Below are 22,150 nucleotides of genomic sequence, written 5' to 3'. Positions count from 1 at the left end.
CCGGAGAAGGCCTACTCTGTGGGACCTTATCGGCCGCTGGGATTCGTGCGGTAGGAGGCGGTTCCGGAGGTATTCTGATCCAATGCCATGAAGGGCTTTAAAGGTCATTACCAACACTTTGAATTGTGACCGGAAACTGATCGGCAGCCAGTGCAGGCCACGGAGTGTTGTAGAAACGTGGGCGAATCTAGGAAGCCCCACGATAGCTCTCGCGGCCGCATTCTGCACGATCTGAAGTTTCCAAGTTGTTAGTATGGATAGTCATACTTCTTCAGATAATGGGGGTGTAGAGAGTAGTCCTTGGTTAAGTGCCAGATTTAGGAGGTTAGAGAAAAGGAAAGATGAACTTGGGGCAAGGAGTTTTTAAATCTGCTATTCAGAGTGTGTAAACTAATTAATTACCAAACATCTGGAGTTAGCCAGAAATGATGGATGCTTTTCTGCAAAGTGAAAAAGACAAGATGGATGTTTCTGCTGTTTCTCCGGAGAAGTGAGTTTTAATATTGCATGATAAAACTGTTTGAAAGTAGAGTGAACCTGACCCAGAGCTAAGGAGATGTTTGAAGCCGACAGCCTGCTGATTAGAGAGAATTTATGACTTTGTAGTTTAGCCTGTGAACTTGTATTACACTTGCACGCCGGAGATTAGTGATGGGCGAACTGAACCTGCACAATTCGGGTCCGTACCGAATTTTGCAGTGTTCGGTATGCCGAACACGAACCCGAATTTTTTCCAAAGTTAGGGGTCGTGTTCGATGTTCGAAGCTTTGACGTCACCGGCAGGTTGCTAAGGACGCCAAGGTGATCACTTCCTGGATTCCATGGAATTCCTACATTAAAGGGTTAAATAAGGTTCAGGAGGGAAGTGTTTTTAATAGGAAAGTGAACCCAAGAACAAGGGGGCACAATCTGAGATCAGTTGGGGGAAAGATCAGAAGCAATGTGAGAAAATATTATTTTACTGAAAGGGTAGTAGATGCTTGGAACAAACTTCCAGCAGACGTGGTTGATAAATCCACAGGAACTTGAATTTAAACATGCCTGGGATAAACATATATCCATCCTAAGATAAAATACAGAAAATAGTATAAGGGCAGACTAGATGGACCATGAGGTCTTTTTCTGCCGTCAATCTTCTATGTTTCTATGTTTCTATATTATTTATTTATTTTATTTATTTATTAATTAGATTTGTATGCCGCCCCTCTCCGAAGACTCGGGGCGGCTAGCAACAATAAAAAGACAATGTAAACAAATCTAATATTAAAAATAATCTAAAAAACCCCAATTTAAAGAACCAATCATACATACAAGCATACCATGTATAAATTCTATAAGCCTAGGGGGAAGGGAAATTTCAGTTCCCCCATGCCTGACGACAAAGATTGGTATTAAGGAGCTTGCGAAAGGCAAGGAGGGTGGGGGCAACTCTGATATCTGGGGGGAGCTGGTTCCAGAGGGTCGGGGCCGCCACAGAGAAGGCTCTTCTCCTGGGTCCCGCCAAACGACATTGTTTAGTCGATGGGACCCGGTAGAAGGCCAACTGTGTGGGACCTAAACGGTCGCTGGGATTCGTGTGGCACAAGGCAGAAGTAGTTGGAAGCTGGTGTGTAACTTTTCATCACGTGCAGTGTGATCTTTCTAATTTATAAAGCGTTCTGAATTCCGTTGCATTCACTTCAGACAGATTGGCTAAAACCTATTACTAACTTATCAACTGCAGTGATTCTCTTAACAACGATGGCAAGAAAGGTCGAAACCCAGGGCAAAGCTCATGTCAAAGGTTTTGGGATCAAATTGCGATCGTAAGTCGAAGACCTTTTGCAGAGGAGGCCTTAGTCAAAGATGATGGAAATTCACAGAAGGGAAAATAAACAGAGTGTGAAAGCAGGGTGTTGCATCCATCATGTTCCTGTGAACAGAAAAACCCGGCATTTTGCAATGCTCCTGTTAGCTCAGCTGCTGCTCCTGCAGAGATTTGAAAGCACCCTGGCACATGTCCACTGATAACATTGGCAGGATCCTGGGTCCCCAGGAAAAAAAAGACAAAAGTAACAAAGATACCTACCATCTTTGAAAAGGGACAAGTGATAATCTCTGTGGTTGTGGGGTTTTTTTAGTAGAATGAGGGCAATTATGTGACGGATTTTTCCCTGGAGTCGAGAAATCTCCCTACCATTGACATTTGCTCAAGTGTAGACTAGTGTCAGTGAGCAAAAATATATGTATGTCCTTTTATTGCTGATTTCTGGCAACTACCTGTTCTGTCGAGCTCTCTGGTAGAATCCTCCCCAAAAATGCACAGATACAATTTCAGACACACACACGTTTGAAAATTCAAAGCAATGTTCTTTATACCGAAAGTGCAAATAAACAGAGCACTCGTTTTGTATAGCAAAGAGCCCTCGTCTCCAAACAAATTGGTAATTTGTACAAGTCCCTTATCAGTTCTGTGATACTTAGCTTGCAGCTGTGAGCCAATTCACAGTCCTTCTTTCACAAAGTGAAACACACTTTGCTCTGGTTTAGTTTCAAAGCAGGGAAAAATCAGCACACAAAAGGTCAAAGTCAGCAAAGCAGGCACGAAACACAAGGATCAGATAATCCTCCACAATGGCCAAAGCCACAGGCTGCTATTTATAGCAGCCTCACTAATGACCACAGCCCCACCCAACCACAGGTGGCCTCATTTTCTTTGATAATAATCTCTCAGTTGTTGTTGCCTATGCATCGCTCTCCGCATGAGTGGCTGCATCATTAGCTCTTGTTCTGAATCCAAGGAGGAGCTAGATAATTGATCTCCTTCTGAGCTGTCTGCCATACTCTCTTCCTCCCTGTCACTCATGTCTTCTTGGTCAGAGGAGCCTTCATCAGCAGATTCCACCAGGGGCAAAACAGGCCTGCAGCATGTGGATGTCTCCCCCACATCCACAGTCCTTGGGGCAGGAGCTGGGCCAGTGCTAACTACAACACTACCTTGAAAAATCTCCACGGGATTCTTAATGAAGTTTTTAGGAAGTGTCTACTTGCCTTCCCCTTTTTCTTCTTCCTAAGACTGAGAATGAAACACTGGCTCCGATCTATCCTGTTTGCTTCATGGAGAACCCCTGTTCTCCAGATTTTTTAGCCTTGTGCCTTTGTTCCTACATCAAAGTAGCCTTTGCATAAAAGAAAAGGAGTGAAAAACAATGGGATCCATAGTTACATCCAACCTATGTAAATTGGCAATCCTAGGCCTGTTCTTCAAGTGTTAATAGAAACATAGAAGATTGAGGGCAGAAGAAGACCTCATGGTTCATCTAGTCTGCCCTTATACTATTTCCTGTATTTTATCTTAGGATGGATCTATGTTTATCCCAGGCATGTTTAAATTCAGTGACTGTGGATTTACCAACCACGTCTGCTGGAAGTTTGTTCCAAGGATCTACTACTCTTTCAGTGAAATAATATTTCCTCACGTTGCTTTTGATCTTTCCCCCAACTAACTTCAGATTGTGTCGCCTTGTTCTTGTGTTCACTTTCCTATTAAAAACACTTCCCTCCTCAACCTTATGTAACCCTTTAACATATTTAAATGTTTCAATCATGTCCCCCCTTTTCCTTCTGTCCTCCAGACTATACAGATTGTGTTCATTAAGTCTTTCCTGATATGTTTTATGCTTAAGACCTTCCACCATTCTTGTAGCCCGTCTTTGGACCTGTTCAGTTTTGTCAATATCTTTTTGTAGGTGAGGTCTCCAGAACTAAACACAGTATTCCAAATGTGGTCTCACCAGCGCTCTATATAAAGGGATCACAATCTCCCTCTTCCTGCTTGTTATACCTCTAGCTATGCAGCCAAGCATCCTACTTGCTTTTCCTACTGCCTGACCACACTGCTCACCCATTTTGAGACTGTCAGAAATCACTACCCCTAAATCCTTCTCTTCGGAAGTTTTTGCTAACACAGAACTGCCAATGCAATACTCAGATTGAGGATTCCTTTTCCCCAAGTGCATTATTTTACATTTGGAAACATTAAACTGCAGTTTCCATTGCTTTGACCATTTATCTAGTAAAGCTAAATCATTTACATTAATGGTTGGCCCTGTTGGTTTTAACTCACAAATGTTGTGGGATTTTGAACAACGGCCCATCTGGCGAAGAGAAGGGTGAGCATGAGAGGGAAAGTTACTAGCCACAACAAATTCCTTTCTTAGAGTCCAAGGTCATTTCTGCATCCACCGAAGTAAAGAGGAGGTCGGTGAAATCCCTGCACTCAGACTGGTCCTTGTGATGAACGTGTAGGTGTGGGGATGGAGGATAAACCTTAACCTGGGTGGGAAACTGGAAGGAAGTTAGTACCACGATGGCAACGGTGTAGCCAACATGGCTCTGTTGATAATTCGAACCTTGGATGAGAGAATTGGAATGTGATATATTTCCCAGAAGCTATTTGGGGTGCTGATATATGGGCGGACTCCTAACATTTTCCAGGACAGTATTTTATTTTATTTATTTATTTATTAGATTTGTATGCCACCCCTTTCCACAGACTCGGGGCGGCTCACAATACAATAAAAATAGTTTATAACAAATCTAATAATTTACAATATAAAATATTTTAAAACCCCATTATTAAATAGACATACACACAAGCATACCGTACATAAATTGTATAGGCCCGGGGGAGATATCTCAGTTCCCCCATGCCTGACGACAAAGGTGGGTTTTAAGGAGTTTGCGAAAGGCGAGGAGGGTAGGGGCAGTTCTAATCTCTGGGGGGAGCTGGTTCCAGAGAGTCGGGGCCGCCACAGAGAAGGCTCTTCCCCTGGGGCCCGCCAACCAACATTGTTTAGTTGACGGGACCCGGAGAAGGCCCACTCTGTGGGACCTAATCGGTCACTGGGATTCGTGCGGCAGAAGGCAGTCTCGGAGATATTCTGATGCCATGAAGGGCTTTAAAGGTCATAAACTTTATGACCTTTAATTGTGGGCCAGATGCAGGCCTCAGGCCTTGTGTTCGACAACATTAATTTATATTATTGTCTCATCACAGGGAAAGATGCAAACAGCACCAACATCAGACCTAGAAGGCATCAAAGGAGACGATCGAAACAGAGCTGGGGACATCTTCGGAGTCGGCGGGCTGCCACGTCCCGCCCCGAGAGGGTGTGGCCCGATGGAGTAATCCCGTATGTGATCACGGGAAATTTCAGCGGTGAGTTGGAATTTGAAGATGAGTTTAAAATGTTCATTTGTGACGGGTTCTGTTTTGACCAGACCAGTGAAGGGCTGCAAAAAAAATTAATACCACACTGTGGGTGTGGCTTGTTTGGTGGGTGTGGCTTGCCAGCCATGTGATCAGGTGGGAGCGGCTTGATGATCATGTGACCAGGGAGTGGCTTAAAGATCATGTGACTGGCTTAAAGGTGGCCAACTTGACGTCATTCATGTCAAGGGTTTGGGCTAGGGTTAGGGCGCCTGGCCTCTCCTCACCTCAAAGAGAGATAATTTCCCTATCTATTTACTATTACTGAACCTTCAAAATATACTATTTAATTCTATATATATATGCCATATGTGTACATACATATTACACAAAGGCACACAAAAATATACATTATCTACCATATAAAGTGTATGTACACACACAGCTCTTCTAAAATTATACACATTCAACCTCATTTACTGTGATAGGAAAACATACCCAGAAGGGGGGGAAAAGAAAAAAATTCATAGAAACATAGAAGACTGACAGCAGAAAAAGACCTCATGGTCCATCTAGTCTGCCCTTATATTATTTCCTGTATTTTATCTTACAATGGATATATGTTTATCCCAGGCATGTTTAAATTCAGTTACTGTGGATTTACCAATCACATCTGCTGGAAGTTTGTTCCAAGGATCTACTACTCTTTCAGTGAAATAATATTTCCTCACGTTGCTTTTGATCTTTCCCCCAACTAACTTCAGATTGTGTCCCCTTGTTCTTGTGTTCACTTTCCTATTAAAAACACTTCCCTCCTGAACCTTATTTAGCCCTTTAACATATTTTAAATGTTTCAATCATGTCCCCCCTTTTCCTTCTGTCCTCCAGACTATACAGATTGAGTTCATTAAGTCTTTCCTGATACGTTTTATGCTTAAGACCTTCCACCATTCTTGTAGCCCGTCTTTGGACCCGTTCAATTTTGTCAATATCTTTTTGTAGGTGAGGTCTCCAGAACTGAACACAGTACTCCAAATATGGTCTCACCAGCGCTCTATATAAGGGGATCACAATCTCCCTCTTCCTGCTTGTTATACCTCAGCTAGGCAGCCAAGCATCCTACTTGCTTTTCCTACCGCCCGACCACACTGCTCACCCATTTTGAGACTGTCAGAAATCACGACCCCTAAATCCTTCTCTTCTGAAGTTTTTGCTAACACAGAACTGCCAATGCAATACTCAGATTGAGGATTCCTTTTCCCCAAGTGCATTATTTTACACTTGGAAACATTAAACTGCCGTTTCCATTGATTTGACCATTTATCTAGTAAAGCTAAATCATTTACCATATTACAGACCCCTCCAGGAATATCAACCCTAATGCACACTTTAGAGTCATCAGCAAAAAAATTCAATTTTTTTTCCCCTACCGGTTCTGCATACCTGACCAAAATATTTCTACCGGTTCTGTGTACCTGACCGTACCCCTAGGAGCCCATCACTGGACCAAACTCTTTGCTTCTCTACATTTCACACGGGTATTATTGGGTCATTTTAAAGACTCTTGGCACGCTTTTAATTGCGCCACCCAATTTCGTTAACACAATTTTAATATCATTATTTTCTCTTTGTGAATTTCCCCCCACTGCTGTTCTTCCTCCTTTGTGCCAGGAGGGAGGGTTTTTATAAAAGAAAACGGCAAAATAACTGCAAATGTCTTTTGCCTGGTGGCGTTTGACAGATGCATTGTTACTCCCTGAAAATTAATATTCATATGCCAATGCATAATATAAATGGAGTGTTTGCAGCTGGGCCTTCCTTGTTTCCCCTCCTCTTCGCTCCCTTTCTTGCAGCAATTTAGAAATCCTTAAATCGCAGTTTGATCTTCTCTCGAGGAGCAATTGAAAAGAGGGAGCAGGCGAGGGAATGGGAAGGCTGAATTGAACCCTGGGTGCAGCTGTTCCAAACTGAACACCGTCTTTAGAAATTTATCGTATTCTGGACAAAATCTGCAACTCCCATCTCTTTAATTTTTGAATACAGCTGCATTTTTCTAGATGGAATTGAAGCTTGAGGGACATTTGTATGTAGGTACCCGTATATACCTGCTCACAATGTCCCTGAGATAGATGGGTTGGGTTGGGCTGCCTCTGGAACAGCCAGTCTGTGAGAGTTTCTGAACAATCATGTACAATTCAACTTTAATCCTGAGGCCAGATAAAAACAAATAAATTACATTATCAGTCTCTCTATCTGTTCTATCATCTATTCCTCCCCCCCTCTCTCCTTCTCTCTCTCTCCCCCATCGTCTATGTAATGAATATGAATGTAAATGTAAATATAAATATAAATATAAATATAAATGTTCCAATCTTGCAAAGAATTTAGAAAGATATAAAGGGAGACTAATACAGATCTATTTCGAGCTACAGTGGTACCTCTACTTAAGAACTTAATTCGTTCCGTGACCAGGTTCTTAAGTAGAAAAGTTTGTAAGTAGAAGCAATTTTTCCCATAGGAGTCGATGTAAAAGCAAACAATGCATGCAAACCCATTAGGAAAGAAATAAAAGCTCAGAATTTGGGTGGGAGGAGGAGGAGTAAGAAGAGGAGGAGGACAGAAAGTGAGGTGAGGGGAATAAAACAAATCCAATTGTTGGTAGCAATTGTTTTTTCTGCATTTCTAATTATCCTCTGAAGTCTGTGTCGGTCTTGTTGGGTTGTTGTGGTCTCCGACCACATTTGGAACGCTTTCTGTTTCTTACAGGCATTCAGCGAGCTATTTTTCGGCAGGCCATGCGCCATTGGGAGAAGTACACTTGCGTGACCTTCTTGGAACGAAGCGATGAGGATAGCTACATTGTGTTTACATACAGGCCATGTGGGTAAGCAACAGGAAGACTTCGTCATCCGGTGAATTGCATAAAGTCTTTCTCTGGTACTGAGAATAATACAGGATAACCTTAATACTCTCAAGTCTCAAAGACTGGCCGAGGAAAAAAAAATATTGCCAACTGCTTTATTTCCTTGGATCATAGGTCAAAGACAGTTGATTGCACAACCAGTGTCTTTTGATTAGTCATCTTTATGCCGTCAGAATTTCTGGAAGGACATTTCCAAAAGACTGAATCAGAGATCGGGATAATTTGAAACCAAGAAGCAGAATCCCAGGAAGGATCACTTAACCAGTTTTTAATTTTGCTCTTGGTTATATAATAGTCTCTTAACTCTGATATTGACTTTAGAACAGTGTTTCCCAACCTTGGCAACTTGAAGATAATTGGACTTCAATTCCCAGAAATCCCCAGCCAGCATTTGCTGGCTGGGGAATTCTGGGAATTGAAGTCCAATTATCTTCAAGTTGCCAAGGTTGGGAAACACTGCTTTAGAAAACACACAATCACCTTGAGTTCTCCATGGCACCAAATGGCAGTGGTTAGTTGTAAGTACCATATTTTTCAGAGTATAAGATGCACCGGAGTATACCTTAGTTTTGGGGGAGGAAAATAGAGGAAAGAATTTGCTTACCAGGTATTTATCTGGCTAACGTCCTTAGCCAGCACATTATTTTATCCCTGGGTTAAGGCATTAAAAAAATTATTCAGAGAGAGTAACAATGAAAGAGCTTGCAAGCCAGTAAAAACTGGGAACATTGTTAGTACCTGGTTAGGGCTGGAAAAAACCATTTGGAGCAAGTTAGAGCAATGAAAAAAACCCTGGAAAGACTTTGGGCTTGGAAAACATTCTTTGCAGAGAGTAACAATGAAAGAGCCTGCAAGGTTCCTGAAGCCCCGGAGTACGAAAACAGCCTAACAGGCAAACTAGAAGTGCGGAGGGCATGTGAAGCATTGCCATACATCAGTTCATTTTCGGCCTTGGGGGAAAATGCAAAAAATGACCCAATGGGAAACTGGAAGTTCAGAAAAACAGACTTCCGGTTTGTCCAGGTTCACCATCGCTCCTCTAAAAGGTTTAGAACCAGTTTAGTTTTTAGAATTGGGGGGGGGAGACTTAAAGAAGTTTGTTCCATGTTTTCTACTTCCATGGTCTTTCTCCAAGTCATGCATTCAACCTAATTTAATATTGTATACTGTGTATTATATGTTGTGAGCCGCCCTGAGTCCTTGGAGAGGGACGTCATAGAAATCCACTCACTCAATCAATCAATCAATAAAATAATTGTTAGTACATGGTACATGCTGATATTTGGGATTGCCATGTATGTTAAACTGCCTATTGTGATTTGTACATTTACAGTTGTAATGTCACTTTAAGGACTTTGACTGGCTAGCCATAAGGGGGCGCCAGTACTCTCTCCTGTCGATGACGCTCATGCACCTTTTGCCTTTACCTTGAGGGGGGGTGTATTTTGCTTCGTGCTTGCTATGTGCGGTTTGTTGATTATTTCTGCTTTGTGCTTATAAATATGTATATAACCTGCCTAGCTACACCGAGAACCTTTGTGTCCAATACAGGTGCTGTTCCTATGTGGGACGCAGAGGAGGGGGACCCCAGGCAATATCTATTGGGAAAAACTGTGACAAATTTGGCATTGTGGTGCATGAGTTGGGCCACGTCATTGGGTTTTGGCACGAACACACACGTCCAGACCGAGATGCTCACGTGTCCATCTTTCGTGAAAATATCCAGCCAGGTAAAAAAAACGCTTTCCTCTTCTTCTTCTTTTTGCAGGTATATTTTTTTTTTATTTTCTCTATCATCAAATAAAACAATATATAGTTACAAACAAAACAACAATGCTTAAAATCAATCATATATACTGTAAACTTTTCTTTTCTTATTACTCACTCAATGGAGGTTCTTATCTCTCCTCTAAAAAATTCTATTAATTTTATACAACATTGTCAATTCTTAAAAATCTAGATAAAAATTCTTCCTCTCCATCTTACTATAAAAAGTTATATTACATCCATGCAAAGAATAATAGAATCTCTTTTATCTAAATTTTAATATTGTATCATATAGCTTATGAAACATTCTCTCTCTATATATATCTTTAGTAAAAGAATATTCATAATATATCACCTACTTCATAAAATAAAGTTCTATATGTTTTGAAGTCCAAACAATAAGTAAATTTTGTGCTACATCAGTGTTTCCCAACATTATTCACTGTTATGTAAAAGAAGATACAATAGCACTGGGCCTCTTCAGAGCGAGCATTTATTTTAAAATGCTTCTTCATGTCTAGAACAATAATGAAGCAGTCTTTAACAAATAAGTCTAATAATTTGAAACACAGTGATACCTCGTCTTACAAACGCCTCGTCATACAAACTTTTCGAGATACAAACCCAGGTTTTAAGATTTTTTTGCCTCTTCTTACAAACTATTTTCATCTTACAAACCCACCACCGCTGCTGGGATGCCCCGCCTCCAGACTTCCATTGCCAGCGAAGCGCCCGTTTTTGCACTGCTGGGATTCCCCTGAGGCTTCCCTCTATGGGAAACCCCACCTCTGGACTTCCATGTTTTTGTGATGCTGCAGGGCAATCCCAGCAGCGCAAAAATGGGCGCTTTGCTGGCAACGGAAGTCCAGAAGTGGGGTTTCGAGGACATCATTGTTTTTGCGATGCTGCGATTTCACTGCTGCTCCCTTCGCTGGGAAACCCCCCTCCGGACTTCCGTTGCCAGCGAAGCACTCGTTTTTGCAATGCTGGGATTCCCCTGCAGCATTGCAAAAACATAGAAGTTTGGAGGGGGGTTTCCCATGGAGGGGAGCCTTAGGGGAATCCCAGCAGTGCAAAAACGGGTGCTTCGACTGGCAAAAGGGGTGAATTTTGGGCTTGCACGCATTAATCGCTTTTCCATTGATTTCTATGGGAAACATTGTTTCGTCTTACAAACTTTTCACCTTAAGAACCTCGTCCTGGAACCAATTAAGTTTGTAAGACAAGGCATCACTGTATATGTTTTTTAAAAAGAAGAGGGGGAATCAGGATGTGCAAGGGACAACACAGAATCTGGTAACTCTTGGGGGATGGTATAGGCAGTGATGGCAAACCATTTCCCCCTTAGGTGCCGAAACAGCATGCGTACACGCTATTGTACATGCACACACCTAGAATTCAATGCCCGAGGAAGGTGAAAACAGCTTCCCCGCCGCCCGTGGACCTTCTGGAGGCTGGAAATGGCCTGTTTCTCAATTTCTGATGGGCCCAGTAGGGTCGTGTTTCACCCTCTCCAGGTTCCAACAGCTTCCCTGGAGCCAAGGGAGGGTAAAAACGCCCTCCCCCATCCCCTCAAAGGCTCTCTGGAAGCGAAAAGCGCCCTCCCAGAGCCTCTGTGTGAAGCAAAAATCAGCTGGCCGGCACACACATGGACGTTGGAGCTGAGCTAGGTCAACGGCTCACGTGCCAGCAGATATGGCACCCATTCCATAAGTCTGCCAACACTGCTCTGAGGCATGGGTGTCAAACTCATTTTCTTTTTTTTCTTTAAAAAAAAATATTTTTATTGAATATATACATTAAAAACGGTACAGAAAAGCAAAAGGGATATATATAATATACATTCTAACATTTATAATTTACTTATATAGTACACGTAGGTGGGGAGGGAGAAAAGAAGAGAGGTAGGGGGTTGGGGAAGAAGGGAAAGAGATATAAGGGGAAGGGGGATAGGAAATTGGAGCAAAAGGGGAGTGGTAAGAAGAGAAGGCCAGCGTTAGAGCTGGGGCTTTCATGTTTGCGGCCTGTGGTTTAAGCACATAGGTGGTGTAGATTTCCCTAAAGTTTTATCCATATGTTTTTGATGTAATTGTTAGTGCCAATACGTATCAGTGGTTGAAGGGTTTGTTTTCTTTGTAATTTAAAGTTCGTGTCAATCGATGTTTACAGTTTGTCGTTTCAATTTGATGTTATGATTTGTGATGTAGGTTGCTAGTTTTACAAGTTGTTTTTGTTGGATATTTTTCTTGATGAATAATTTTTAAGTAATTTCTTTTTTTTAACCAGAGGTACCATTTGTCCCATGTTTTGTAGAAATCTGTCTCATCCTTGTTTTGCAGTTCCATTGTTAGCTTGGACATTTCTGCACATTCCATTTCCATTGAGGGTTATGTTTGACTTTGGGGGAGGGACAGCGTGAGTGGGGCCAGCTGGACGTCACTTGTGTCAGGAGAACTTCTGGTGGCCCAAGCGCTCCTCCGGTGAAAACAGGCTCCCGAGCTCCATTTTCAGCTGCGAGCTCCATTTTCAGCTGCATTTTCCTGCAACCCTCTGCCTGCAAAAACAGAGCTCAAGAGGGCTGCCCACGGCCCTTGCGAGCTCGGTTTTTGCCTGTGATGGCCTCCTGCAACCCTCGAACAGAGCTCTGTTTTTTGCTGGCAGAGGCGCTGCAGGTCAGTCCTTCGCTGTTTCCGGGGTGGCCCCTTGGACCAGATCTAAGCCTCTCATGGGCTGGATCCGCCCACCCCCCCACCCCCCCAGGCCTTGAGTTTGAAACCCGTGCTCTAAGCTAGCTTGCCATTTTCACACTTCTTCCTCTTGGTCTTTCTGTAGGGCAGGAGTACAACTTCCTGAAGATGGAACCTGAAGAGGTGGAGTCCTTGGGTGAAACGTACGATTTTGACAGCATCATGCACTACGCCAGGAACACCTTTTCCAAGTGAGGCTCCCAATTTGCCTTGTTTTCCATGTTCGCTTAGCTGACGCATATTTAGTTTGACAAATTACTTGTGTGTCCAATCATACTTGGCCAATAAAGAATTCTATTCTATTCTATTCTTCCATATTTTCTACTCTATGCTATTTCTACTCTATTTCTATTCTATTCTTCCATTCCACATTTTCTATTCTATTCTATTCTTCCATATTTTCTATTCTATTTCTATTCTATTTCTATTCTATTCTTCCATTCCACATTTTCTATTCTATTCTATTCTATTCTTCCATATTTTCTATTCTATTCTATTCTTCCATATTTTCTATTCTATACTATTTCTACTCTATTTCTATTCTATTCTTCCATTCCATATATTCTATTCTATTCTATTCTATTATTCCATATTTTCTATTCTATTTCTATTCTATTTCTATTCTTCCATATTTTCTATATTATCCTATTTCTATCCTATTTCTATTCTATTCTTCCATTCCATATTTTCTATTCTATTCTATTCTATTCTTCCATATTTTCTACTCTGCTATTTCTACTCTATTTCTATTCTATTCTTCCATTCCACATTTTCTATTCTATTCTATTCTATTCTTCCATATTTTCTATTCTATTCTATTCTATTCTTCCATATTTTCTATTCTATACTATTTCTACTCTATTTCTATTCTATTCTTCCATTCCATATATTCTATTCTATTCTATTCTATTATTCCATATTTTCTATTCTATTTCTATTCTATTTCTATTCTTCCATATTTTCTATATTATCCTATTTCTATCCTATTTCTATTCTATTTTTCCATTCCATATTTTCTATTCTATTCTATTCTTCCATATTTTATATTTTATACTATTTCTATTCTATTTCTATTCTATTATTCCATTCCATATTTTCTATTCTATTCTATTCTACTCTTCCATATTTTCTATTCTATTCTATTCTTTTCTATCCTATCCTATCCTATTCTATTATTTAAGAAATTCCATGTTTTTCCCCTTTGCCCTGTTTTCCTGCTGATAACAGTTGAGGTTTTTTTTAAAAACCAAAATGAAAATGATTGTATCACCCCTGACCTGGTCAACTATTTTCCCACCCTGAACCAAATAAAGTTCACAACTTTTCAGCCAAATTACCTAATTCCACAGAATGAAATCTGATGAGTGAGCGGAGAGATTCCCAGTGGGAAGGAAGGATCATAAATATATCTGGTATTTCCTGCCGTGGTAGCCCTCTCCCTCCCCAGAGTCAGTAGGGGATTGTTCTCCTGAAAATAATCTCCAGGCCTTGAATGTCGGTAATCTTATACGTGCAGTGTTAACTCTTTCCTTGAGAACATCATAAAAGCTATCGGTTTTTCTTCCCCAGCCTTGTTGATTTCCATCTTCTGGCCTTCTCCCCGTCTGAGATCAAACCTTTCCACTCTTTGCAAAATGTAAACCATTTAATATTGAAGGTGTCGGAGTCTTCGGAGAGGAGCGGCATACAAATCTAATAAATTATATTATTATTATTATTATTATTATTATTATTATTATTATTATTACTAGAAACATAGAAGATTGACGGCAGAAAAAGACCTCATGGTCCATCTAGTCTGCCCTTATACTGTTTCCTGTATTTTATCTTAGGATGTATCCTAAGGCATGTTTAAATTCAGTTACTGTGGATTTACCAACCACATCTGCTGGAAGTTTGTTCCAAGCATCTACTACCCTTTCAGTAAAATAATATTTTCTCACGTTGCTTCTGACCTTTCCCCCGTGTTTATTTTTTGTTGTGAGCCACCCTGACTCCACTAGGGCAGTGATGGCGAACCTTTCTTGGGTTCCAAATAGCATCTGAAACTTAAGCATAAAACTTATCAGGAGAGACTTCATGAACTCAATCTGTATAGTCTGGAGGACAGAAGGAAAAGGGGGGACACAATCGAAACATTTAAATATGTTAAAGGGTTAAATAAGGTTCAGGATGGAAGTGTTTTTAATAGGAAAGTGGACACAAGAACAAGGGAACACAATCTGAGATGAGTTGGGGGAAAGAACAGAAGCAACATGAGAAAATATTATTTTACTGAAAGAGGAGTAGATGTTTGGAACAAACTTCCAGGAGACGTGGTTGTTAAATCCACAGGAACTGAATTTAAACATGCCTGGGATAAGCATATATCCATTCTAAAATAAAATACAGAAAATAGTATAAGGGCAGACTAGATGGATTATGATGTCTCTTTCTGCCGTCAGTCTTCTATGTTTCTATGTTTCTATGTTTCTATGTGTCAGTTACTAGAAACATAGAAGATTGACAGCAGAAAAAGATCTCATGGTCCATATCTCCGAGACCGCCTTCTGCCGCCCGAATCCCAGCGACAGACTTCATGAACTCAATCTGTATAGTCTGGAGGACAGAAAGGAAAGGAGGGACATGATCGAAACATTTAAATATGTCAAAGGGTTAAATAAGATCAGGAGGGAAGTGTTTTTAATAGGAAAGTGGACACAAGAACAAGGGGGCCCAATCTGAGGTTAGCTGGGGGAAAGATCAGAAGCAATGTGAGAAAATATTATTTTACTGAAAGAGTAGTAGATGCTTGGAACAAACGTCCAGCAGACATGGTTGGTAAATCCATAGTAACTGAATTTAAACATGCCTGGGATAAACATAGATCCATCCTAAGATAAAATACAGGAAATAATATAAGGGCAGACTAGATGGACCAGGAGGTCTTTTTCTGCCGTCAATCTTCTATGTTTCTAAACTAAATCACAGTCTGAAGCAGAAAATTCCTCAAAGTTCCAATTTATTAGTAGACCCATGTTGGCACATCTGTGAGAAACCCGAGGCTGAAGCTACGAGGGTTTCTCCACCCGGGTTGAAGTTCACCCACAAGTTCATCACGTTGACCAGTCTTCTTCTGCCAACATGTCCGTTACTCCCATCAGCTTCCGGGCAGGTGCAGAAGCCAAATCTCACATGGGGGCCTGCATGCGCCCATCAGGGGTGCACAACTGCACAACTCCTGGAATTTCTTATTGGGATGCAGCACCTGAGCGCATTCACTGCTTTGCTTGTTGTCAAGCTGCACGGTTGCTGCCTAGGTCTCTTGTCTCTGCGCCCGCCTTTCCTTTTTGTGCCTGCTCAATCTTAGTTCCACGAGGAGGCTGGATTTACAAGCAACGTTAAATGTGAGCATGAATGGCCACAAGCTCAGAAGGTGTGGTTCACTCGATGTTCATTCTTGTTCGGCAATTTTCTGCATCTCGGCAGGTTTGGGCTGGAATTGTCTATGTTATCCTGGATATTGACGACGTGCCTCTGGGTGTCTCCTCGGAAAAAATTAACACGGACTGTTTTCGGGGGGTATTTATTGTGCCAAAGCTTCCCCGTGTACGAGGAACATAAGAACATAAGAAGAGCCATGCTGAATCAGGCCAAAGCCCATTGAGTCCAGCATTCTGTGTCACACAGTGGCCCACCAATGGTCCATGACAGAAAGAGAAGGCAAGACCCTCCCTTTCCCTGGACCCCAAACAAATGGTACCCAAGGGAATCCTGCCTCTCTCAACCAACATAGAGGCGGCACATGGACATCCGTTTCAATAACCATCTATATGTTTGGCATCCGTGAAGCGAGTACAATGCTTGGCTGCATAGCTAGAGATATAAAAATCAGGAAGAGGGAGATTGTGATCCCGCTGTATAGAGCGCTGGGAAGACCTCATTTGGAATACTGTGTTCAATTCTGGAGACCTCACCTACAAAAAGAGATTGACCAAATTGAACGGGTCCAAAAACGGACTTCAAAAATGGTGGAAGGTCTTAAGCATAAAACTTACCAGGAAAGACTTAATGAACTCCATCTGTATAGTCTGGAGGACAGAAGAGAAAGGGGGGACATGATTGAAACATTTAAATACGTTAAGGGGTTCAATAAGGTTCAAGAGGGAAGTGTTTTTAATAGGAAAGTGAACACAAGAACAAGGGGGCACAATCTGAGGTTAGTTGGGGGAAAGATCAGAAGCAACATGAGAAAATATTATTTGACTGAAAGAGTAGTAGATCCTTGGAACAAACTCCCAGCAGACGTGGTTGGTAAATCCACAGGAACTGAATTTAAACAGGGCTGGGATAAACATATATCCATCCTAAGATAAAATACAGGAAATAGTATAAGGGCAGACTCGATGGACCATGAGGTCTTTTTCTGCCGTCAGACTTCTATGTTTCTATGCTATTCGGAGAAGCCAATCCATTCAGTGGCTCCTCTTTCAACTACATCTGTTGGATCTGCTTTTCTGTGGAGTCCACCACTGATTCCCTGGAAGTTCTCTTCTCCATCCCTCTACATCCACAGCTTTTTGGAACCTCTTCAGCTGAAGATCCCAAATGGACATGGAGATTTGCAGTCATGACGTGGAGTGATTTATTCCCTCCCTCCCTCCCTCCCTCCCTTTGTCTGTCTGTCTTCCCGTTCCCACCATCACAAATCCATTTTTGTCAGTTGAGTCAGTGGCGAGTTGCACTGTTGGGAGAACTCTGTGTTTCTCTGAAGAGCGTTACTCAACCCCACCAGTTTGAAGAGCATCTTCCAAGAACAAGCCTGGCAGTTTTTAAACTTGCTTAGGAAATTAAAAGCCCAGCTGTCAGTTTTGCAAACAGACACGTGGCTTCAATTTTCAACTTTTGCAGGATGCTTTTGTGCCTTTTTTCTGTAATGCTGATGGCATTATCTCTCTAAGATGCTATCATTGTGTTTGCTAGACAGTTTATTTAGAGAAGGGCAGGAAGAAGAGATATGTTTTATCCAGGATGACGGCATAGCATTTTGGGAGATGTTGAAGTTCAAATTTTCTGTATTGTTGTGGTTAGCTCTGGCCCAGCTCCTGCCCCAAGGACTGTGGATGTGGGGGAGACATCCACATGCTGCAGGCCTGTTTTGCCCCCCGGTGGAATCTGCTGATGAAGGCTCCTCTGATCAAGAAGACATGAGTGACAGGGAGGAGGAGAGCGTGGCAGACAGCTCAGAAGGAGATCAATTCTCTAGCTCCTCCTTGGATTCAGAACAAGAGTTAATGATACAGCCACGCATGCGGAGAGCGATGCATAGGCAACAACAACTGAGAGATTATTATCAAAGAAAATGAGGCCACCTGTGGTTGGGTGGGGCTGTGGTCATTAGTGAGGCTGCTATAAAAAGCAGCCTGTGGGTTTGGCCATTGTGGAGGATTATCTGATCGTTGTGTTTCGTGACTGCTTTACTGACTTGGTCCTTTTGTGTGCTGATTTGTCCCCGCTTTGAAACTAAACCAGAGCAAAGTGTGTTTCACTTTGTGAAAGAAGAAGAACTGTGAATTGCCTCACAGCTGCAAGCTAAGTATCACAGAACTGATAAGGGACTTGTACAAATTACCAGTTTGTTTGGAGACGAGTGCTCTTTGCTATACCAAAAGAGGGCTTAGTTTAAGTGACTTTTCATTATAAAGAACATTGTTTTGAATTTTCAAACGTGTGTGTGTCTGAAATTTCTACCTGTGAATTTTTGGGAGGAGTCTACCAGAGAGCCCGACAGAACATATATAACCAGATATTCTTGGATTAAACCAGCTAGTCCTTCTTGTGATGTCGGATGGGTCTGGAACTACTTTAGAATGACTGCAAGAGCTTAAACTGGTTGCAAGGTTTTGCGTGGGCAATTTTTTTCCTGTGGTGAAGTCACTGGATTTACGCCCTGGTGCCTTTCTAATTACAAGGGCATCCATGGTTGTTTTTAGTAACTCATCCTATATTCTTGCAGCCAAGTTGGAAACTTTCATAAGGGCAACCGATTTAAGAATCACGTGAAAACCTGGGAGAAGGAATGATTGATGTGGCCAAGAACAGGAATCAAGACTTAAGTGAAGGTTGCCACAGTTTTTAGATGCACCCAACTTGGAATTGATCTACTGCAGAAATAGCTAATGATAGAAACATAGAAACATAGAAGTCCGACGGCAGAAAAAGACCTCCTGTTCCATCTAGTCTGCCCTTATACTATTTTCTGTATTTTATCTTAGGGTGGATATGTGTTTATCCCAGGCATGTTTAAATTCAGTTACTGTGGATTTATCTGCTGGAAGTTTGTTCCAAGGATCTACTATTCTTTCAGTAAAATAATATTTTCTCATGTTGCATTTGATCTTTCCACCAACTAACTTCAGATTGTGTCCCCTTGTTCTTGTGTTCACTTTCCTATTAAAAACACTTCCCTCCTGGACCTTATTTAACCCTTTAAGATATTTAAATGTTTCGATCATGTCCCCCCTTTTCCTTCTGTCCTCCAGACTATACAGATTGAGTTCATTAAGTCTTTCCTGATACGTTTTATGCTTAAGACCTTCCACCATTCTTGTAGCCCGTTTTTGGACCCGTTCAATTTTGTCAATATCTTTTTGTAGGTGAGGTCTCCAGAACTGAACACAGTATTCCAAATGTGGTCTCACCAGCATTCTATATAGCGGGATCATAATCTCCCTCTTCCTGCTTGTTATACCTCTAGCTATGCAGCCAAGCATCCTACTTGCTTTCCCTACCGCCTGACTGCACTGTTCACCCATTTTGAGACTGTCAGAAATCACTACCCCTAAATCCTTTTCTTCTGAAGTATTTGCTAACACAGAACTGCCAATACAATACTCAGATTGAGGAATTCCTTTTCCCCAAGTGCATTATTTTACATTTGGAAACATTAAACTGCACACTTTAGAGTCATCGGCAAATAGGCAAACCTTCCCTACCAAACCTTCCCCTATGTCACTAATGATGATCCCACCATCCATCTTTTCTCCTGTCTCCATCTCCATCTACAGAAATCTAGCACAGCAATATAAAAATCTAGTCACAGCAATATTAAAAAAAATCTGATGCCCTGCTAATAACACAGTTGTAGAACTTAATGCTCTATAATGCTCTTTACTGAAGGCAAATCATGTCAGACTAATCTCATTGATTTCTTTGACTATGTCACAAAGGTGTTGGATCAAGGTGGTGCCGCGGATGTTGCCTATCTGGACTTCAGCAAAGCCTTTGATACGGTTCCACATAAAGAACTGATAGATAAATTAGTGAAGATTGGACTTAATCCCTGGATAGTTCAGTGGATTTCAAGCTGGCTGAAGCGTAGACATCAGAGAGTTATTGTTAATGGCGAGTATTCTGAGCAGAGACAGGTTACAAGCGGTGTGCCACAAGGGTCTGTTCTGGGTCCTATTCTTTTTAATATGTTTGTGAGTGACATAGGGGAAGGTCTGGTAGGGAAGGTTTGCCTATTTGCCGATGACTCTAAAGTGTGCAATAGGGTTGATATTCCTGGAGGGGTCTGTAATATGGTAAATGATTTAGCTTTACTAGATAAATAGTCAAAGCAATGGAAACTGCAGTTTAATGTTTCCAAATGTAAAATAATGCACTTGGGGAAAAGGAATCCTCAATCTGAGTATTGTATTGGCAGTTCTGTGTTAGCAAAAACTTCAGAAGAGAAGGATTTAGGGGTAGTGATTTCTGACAGTCTCAAAATGGGTGAACAGTGCAGGATAAGTAACATTTTTTTAAAAGCCCAAGTTTATGCCAGCCACCATCTCACTTACTTTCTCTTTTGCAAAATAACCAATCTATTTTTTTCCCCAGATGGCTGACTCCCAGTCACCAGTTATGAACCAAGGTGTTTGGTTGTGTCTGTGCATGGCAGCTCAAAGCTGAGAGTGTTATCCTTTGTGTCTTTTCAGGGGCATCTTCCTCGACACCATTCTCCCCAAATATAATGTGAATGGGATGCAGCCCTCCATTGGGCAGAGAACGCGACTGAGCAAAGGAGATATCGCCCAGGCACGCAAACTCTACAAGTGTCCAGGTAAGGATTGTGGGCTGCATTTTACAAAAGAGGAATCTATTTTAAATTTCTATTGGATCATTCTTTGTCAAGTGGACCAGGTGAAATTGAAGCCTTATTATCACAAAAAAAACACCATTTATGATGGGAAAAAACATGCACTTTCTAATAGAAACATAGAAACATAGAAACATATTATTATTATTATTATTATTATTAATTAGATTTGTATATACAAATGGAAGAGAATAGACATGAAGTAATATATATAAAGATAATATGTAAAAATAGAGGAGAAGATATATGAAAGGAAGAAAATATATATGATATATGAGATAAAGGAAAGACAATTGGACAGGGGACAAAAGGCACACCAGTGCACTTATGTATGCCCCTTACTGACCTCTTAGGAACCTGGAGAGGTCAATCATGGATAGTCTAAGGGAGAAATGTTGGGGGTTAGGGGTTGACACTATTGAGTCCGGTAATGAGTTACACGCTTCGACAACTCGATTGTTAAAGTCATATTTTTTACAGTCAAGTTTGGAGCGGTTCGTATTAAGTTTGAATCTGTTGCGTGCTCTTGTGTTATTGCGGTTGAAGCTGAAGTAGCCTTTGACCGGTAGGACGTTGCAGCATATGATCTTGTGGGCAATACTCAAATCTTGTTTTAGGTGCCGTAGTTCTAGGCTTTCTAGGCCCAGGATTGTTAGTCTATTTTCGTAGGATATTCTGTTTCGAGTGGAGGAGTGAAGGGCTCTTCTGGTGAAATATCTTTGGACATTTTCAAGGGTGTTGATGTCCGAGATGTGGTATGGGTTCCAGACAGATGAGCTGTATTCAAGGATGGGTCTGGCAAAAGTTTTGTAGGCTCTTGTGAGTAGTGTGAGATTGCCGGAGCAGAAGCTACGTAGGATCAGGTTAACCACTCTAGAAGCCTTTTTGGCGATATTGTTGCAGTGGGCTTTAGCACTTAGGTCATTTGATATTAGTATTCCAAGGTCTTTTACTGAGTGTGGGTTGGCTGTGAGAATTTGTTTATTCAGTTTATAGAGCATTTGTCGGCTCTCTGTTTTCTCACCTTCAATCATCCTCATTTTTATTTCATTGTGCTTTGGAGAGTGACCATGATAGAAGGCTTGTTTCCTTCAGATGGTTGAAGCCGTCCTGTGTGTAACTAGCTAAACCCAGAATATTTCCATCCTTCTGCTGTATTTTACAATCCCGCCCAGAGTTTCACTCCGGGCTCCAATCTCACCTCTCCCTTTCCAAGTGGATACAAGCATGACATAATGCAGGGTTTCGGAGCCGACCGTCACCCAGTCCTGGAGACCATCCAATCCACGCCAGTTTTGGCTCTGGAAACTGAACAGATGTCAGAACAGAAGGCAAAGCATCGGGAGCCAAAGACAGAGGAGTGTGTGAAACTCTTGCTTCCAGCTTGATTCCCAAGACCT

At 41.5% G+C, this 22,150-nt stretch overlaps 1 protein-coding gene across 2 annotated transcripts in view; it reads left to right on the top strand.

Annotated features, from left to right (window-relative positions):
- The window catches only part of BMP1 (bone morphogenetic protein 1), a 160,218-nt gene that overhangs the window by 85,872 nt on the left and 52,196 nt on the right, over positions 1-22,150 (top strand). For both annotated transcript variants that reach the window (XM_070765346.1, XM_070765345.1), the window contains exons 4-8: positions 5,039-5,200; positions 7,958-8,075; positions 9,666-9,844; positions 12,714-12,819; positions 20,590-20,714. In XM_070765346.1, the coding sequence (XP_070621447.1) occupies positions 5,039-5,200; positions 7,958-8,075; positions 9,666-9,844; positions 12,714-12,819; positions 20,590-20,714 (690 nt within the window). The remainder of the gene's footprint in view (positions 1-5,038; positions 5,201-7,957; positions 8,076-9,665; positions 9,845-12,713; positions 12,820-20,589; positions 20,715-22,150) is intronic.

Source organism: Erythrolamprus reginae, chromosome 12 (genome assembly GCF_031021105.1).
Source record: "Erythrolamprus reginae isolate rEryReg1 chromosome 12, rEryReg1.hap1, whole genome shotgun sequence".
In the NCBI taxonomy this organism is placed as follows: Eukaryota; Metazoa; Chordata; class Lepidosauria; order Squamata; family Dipsadidae; genus Erythrolamprus; species Erythrolamprus reginae.
Note: the sequence above shows the minus strand (reverse complement) of the source record. Positions and strands in the feature narration are given on the sequence as shown.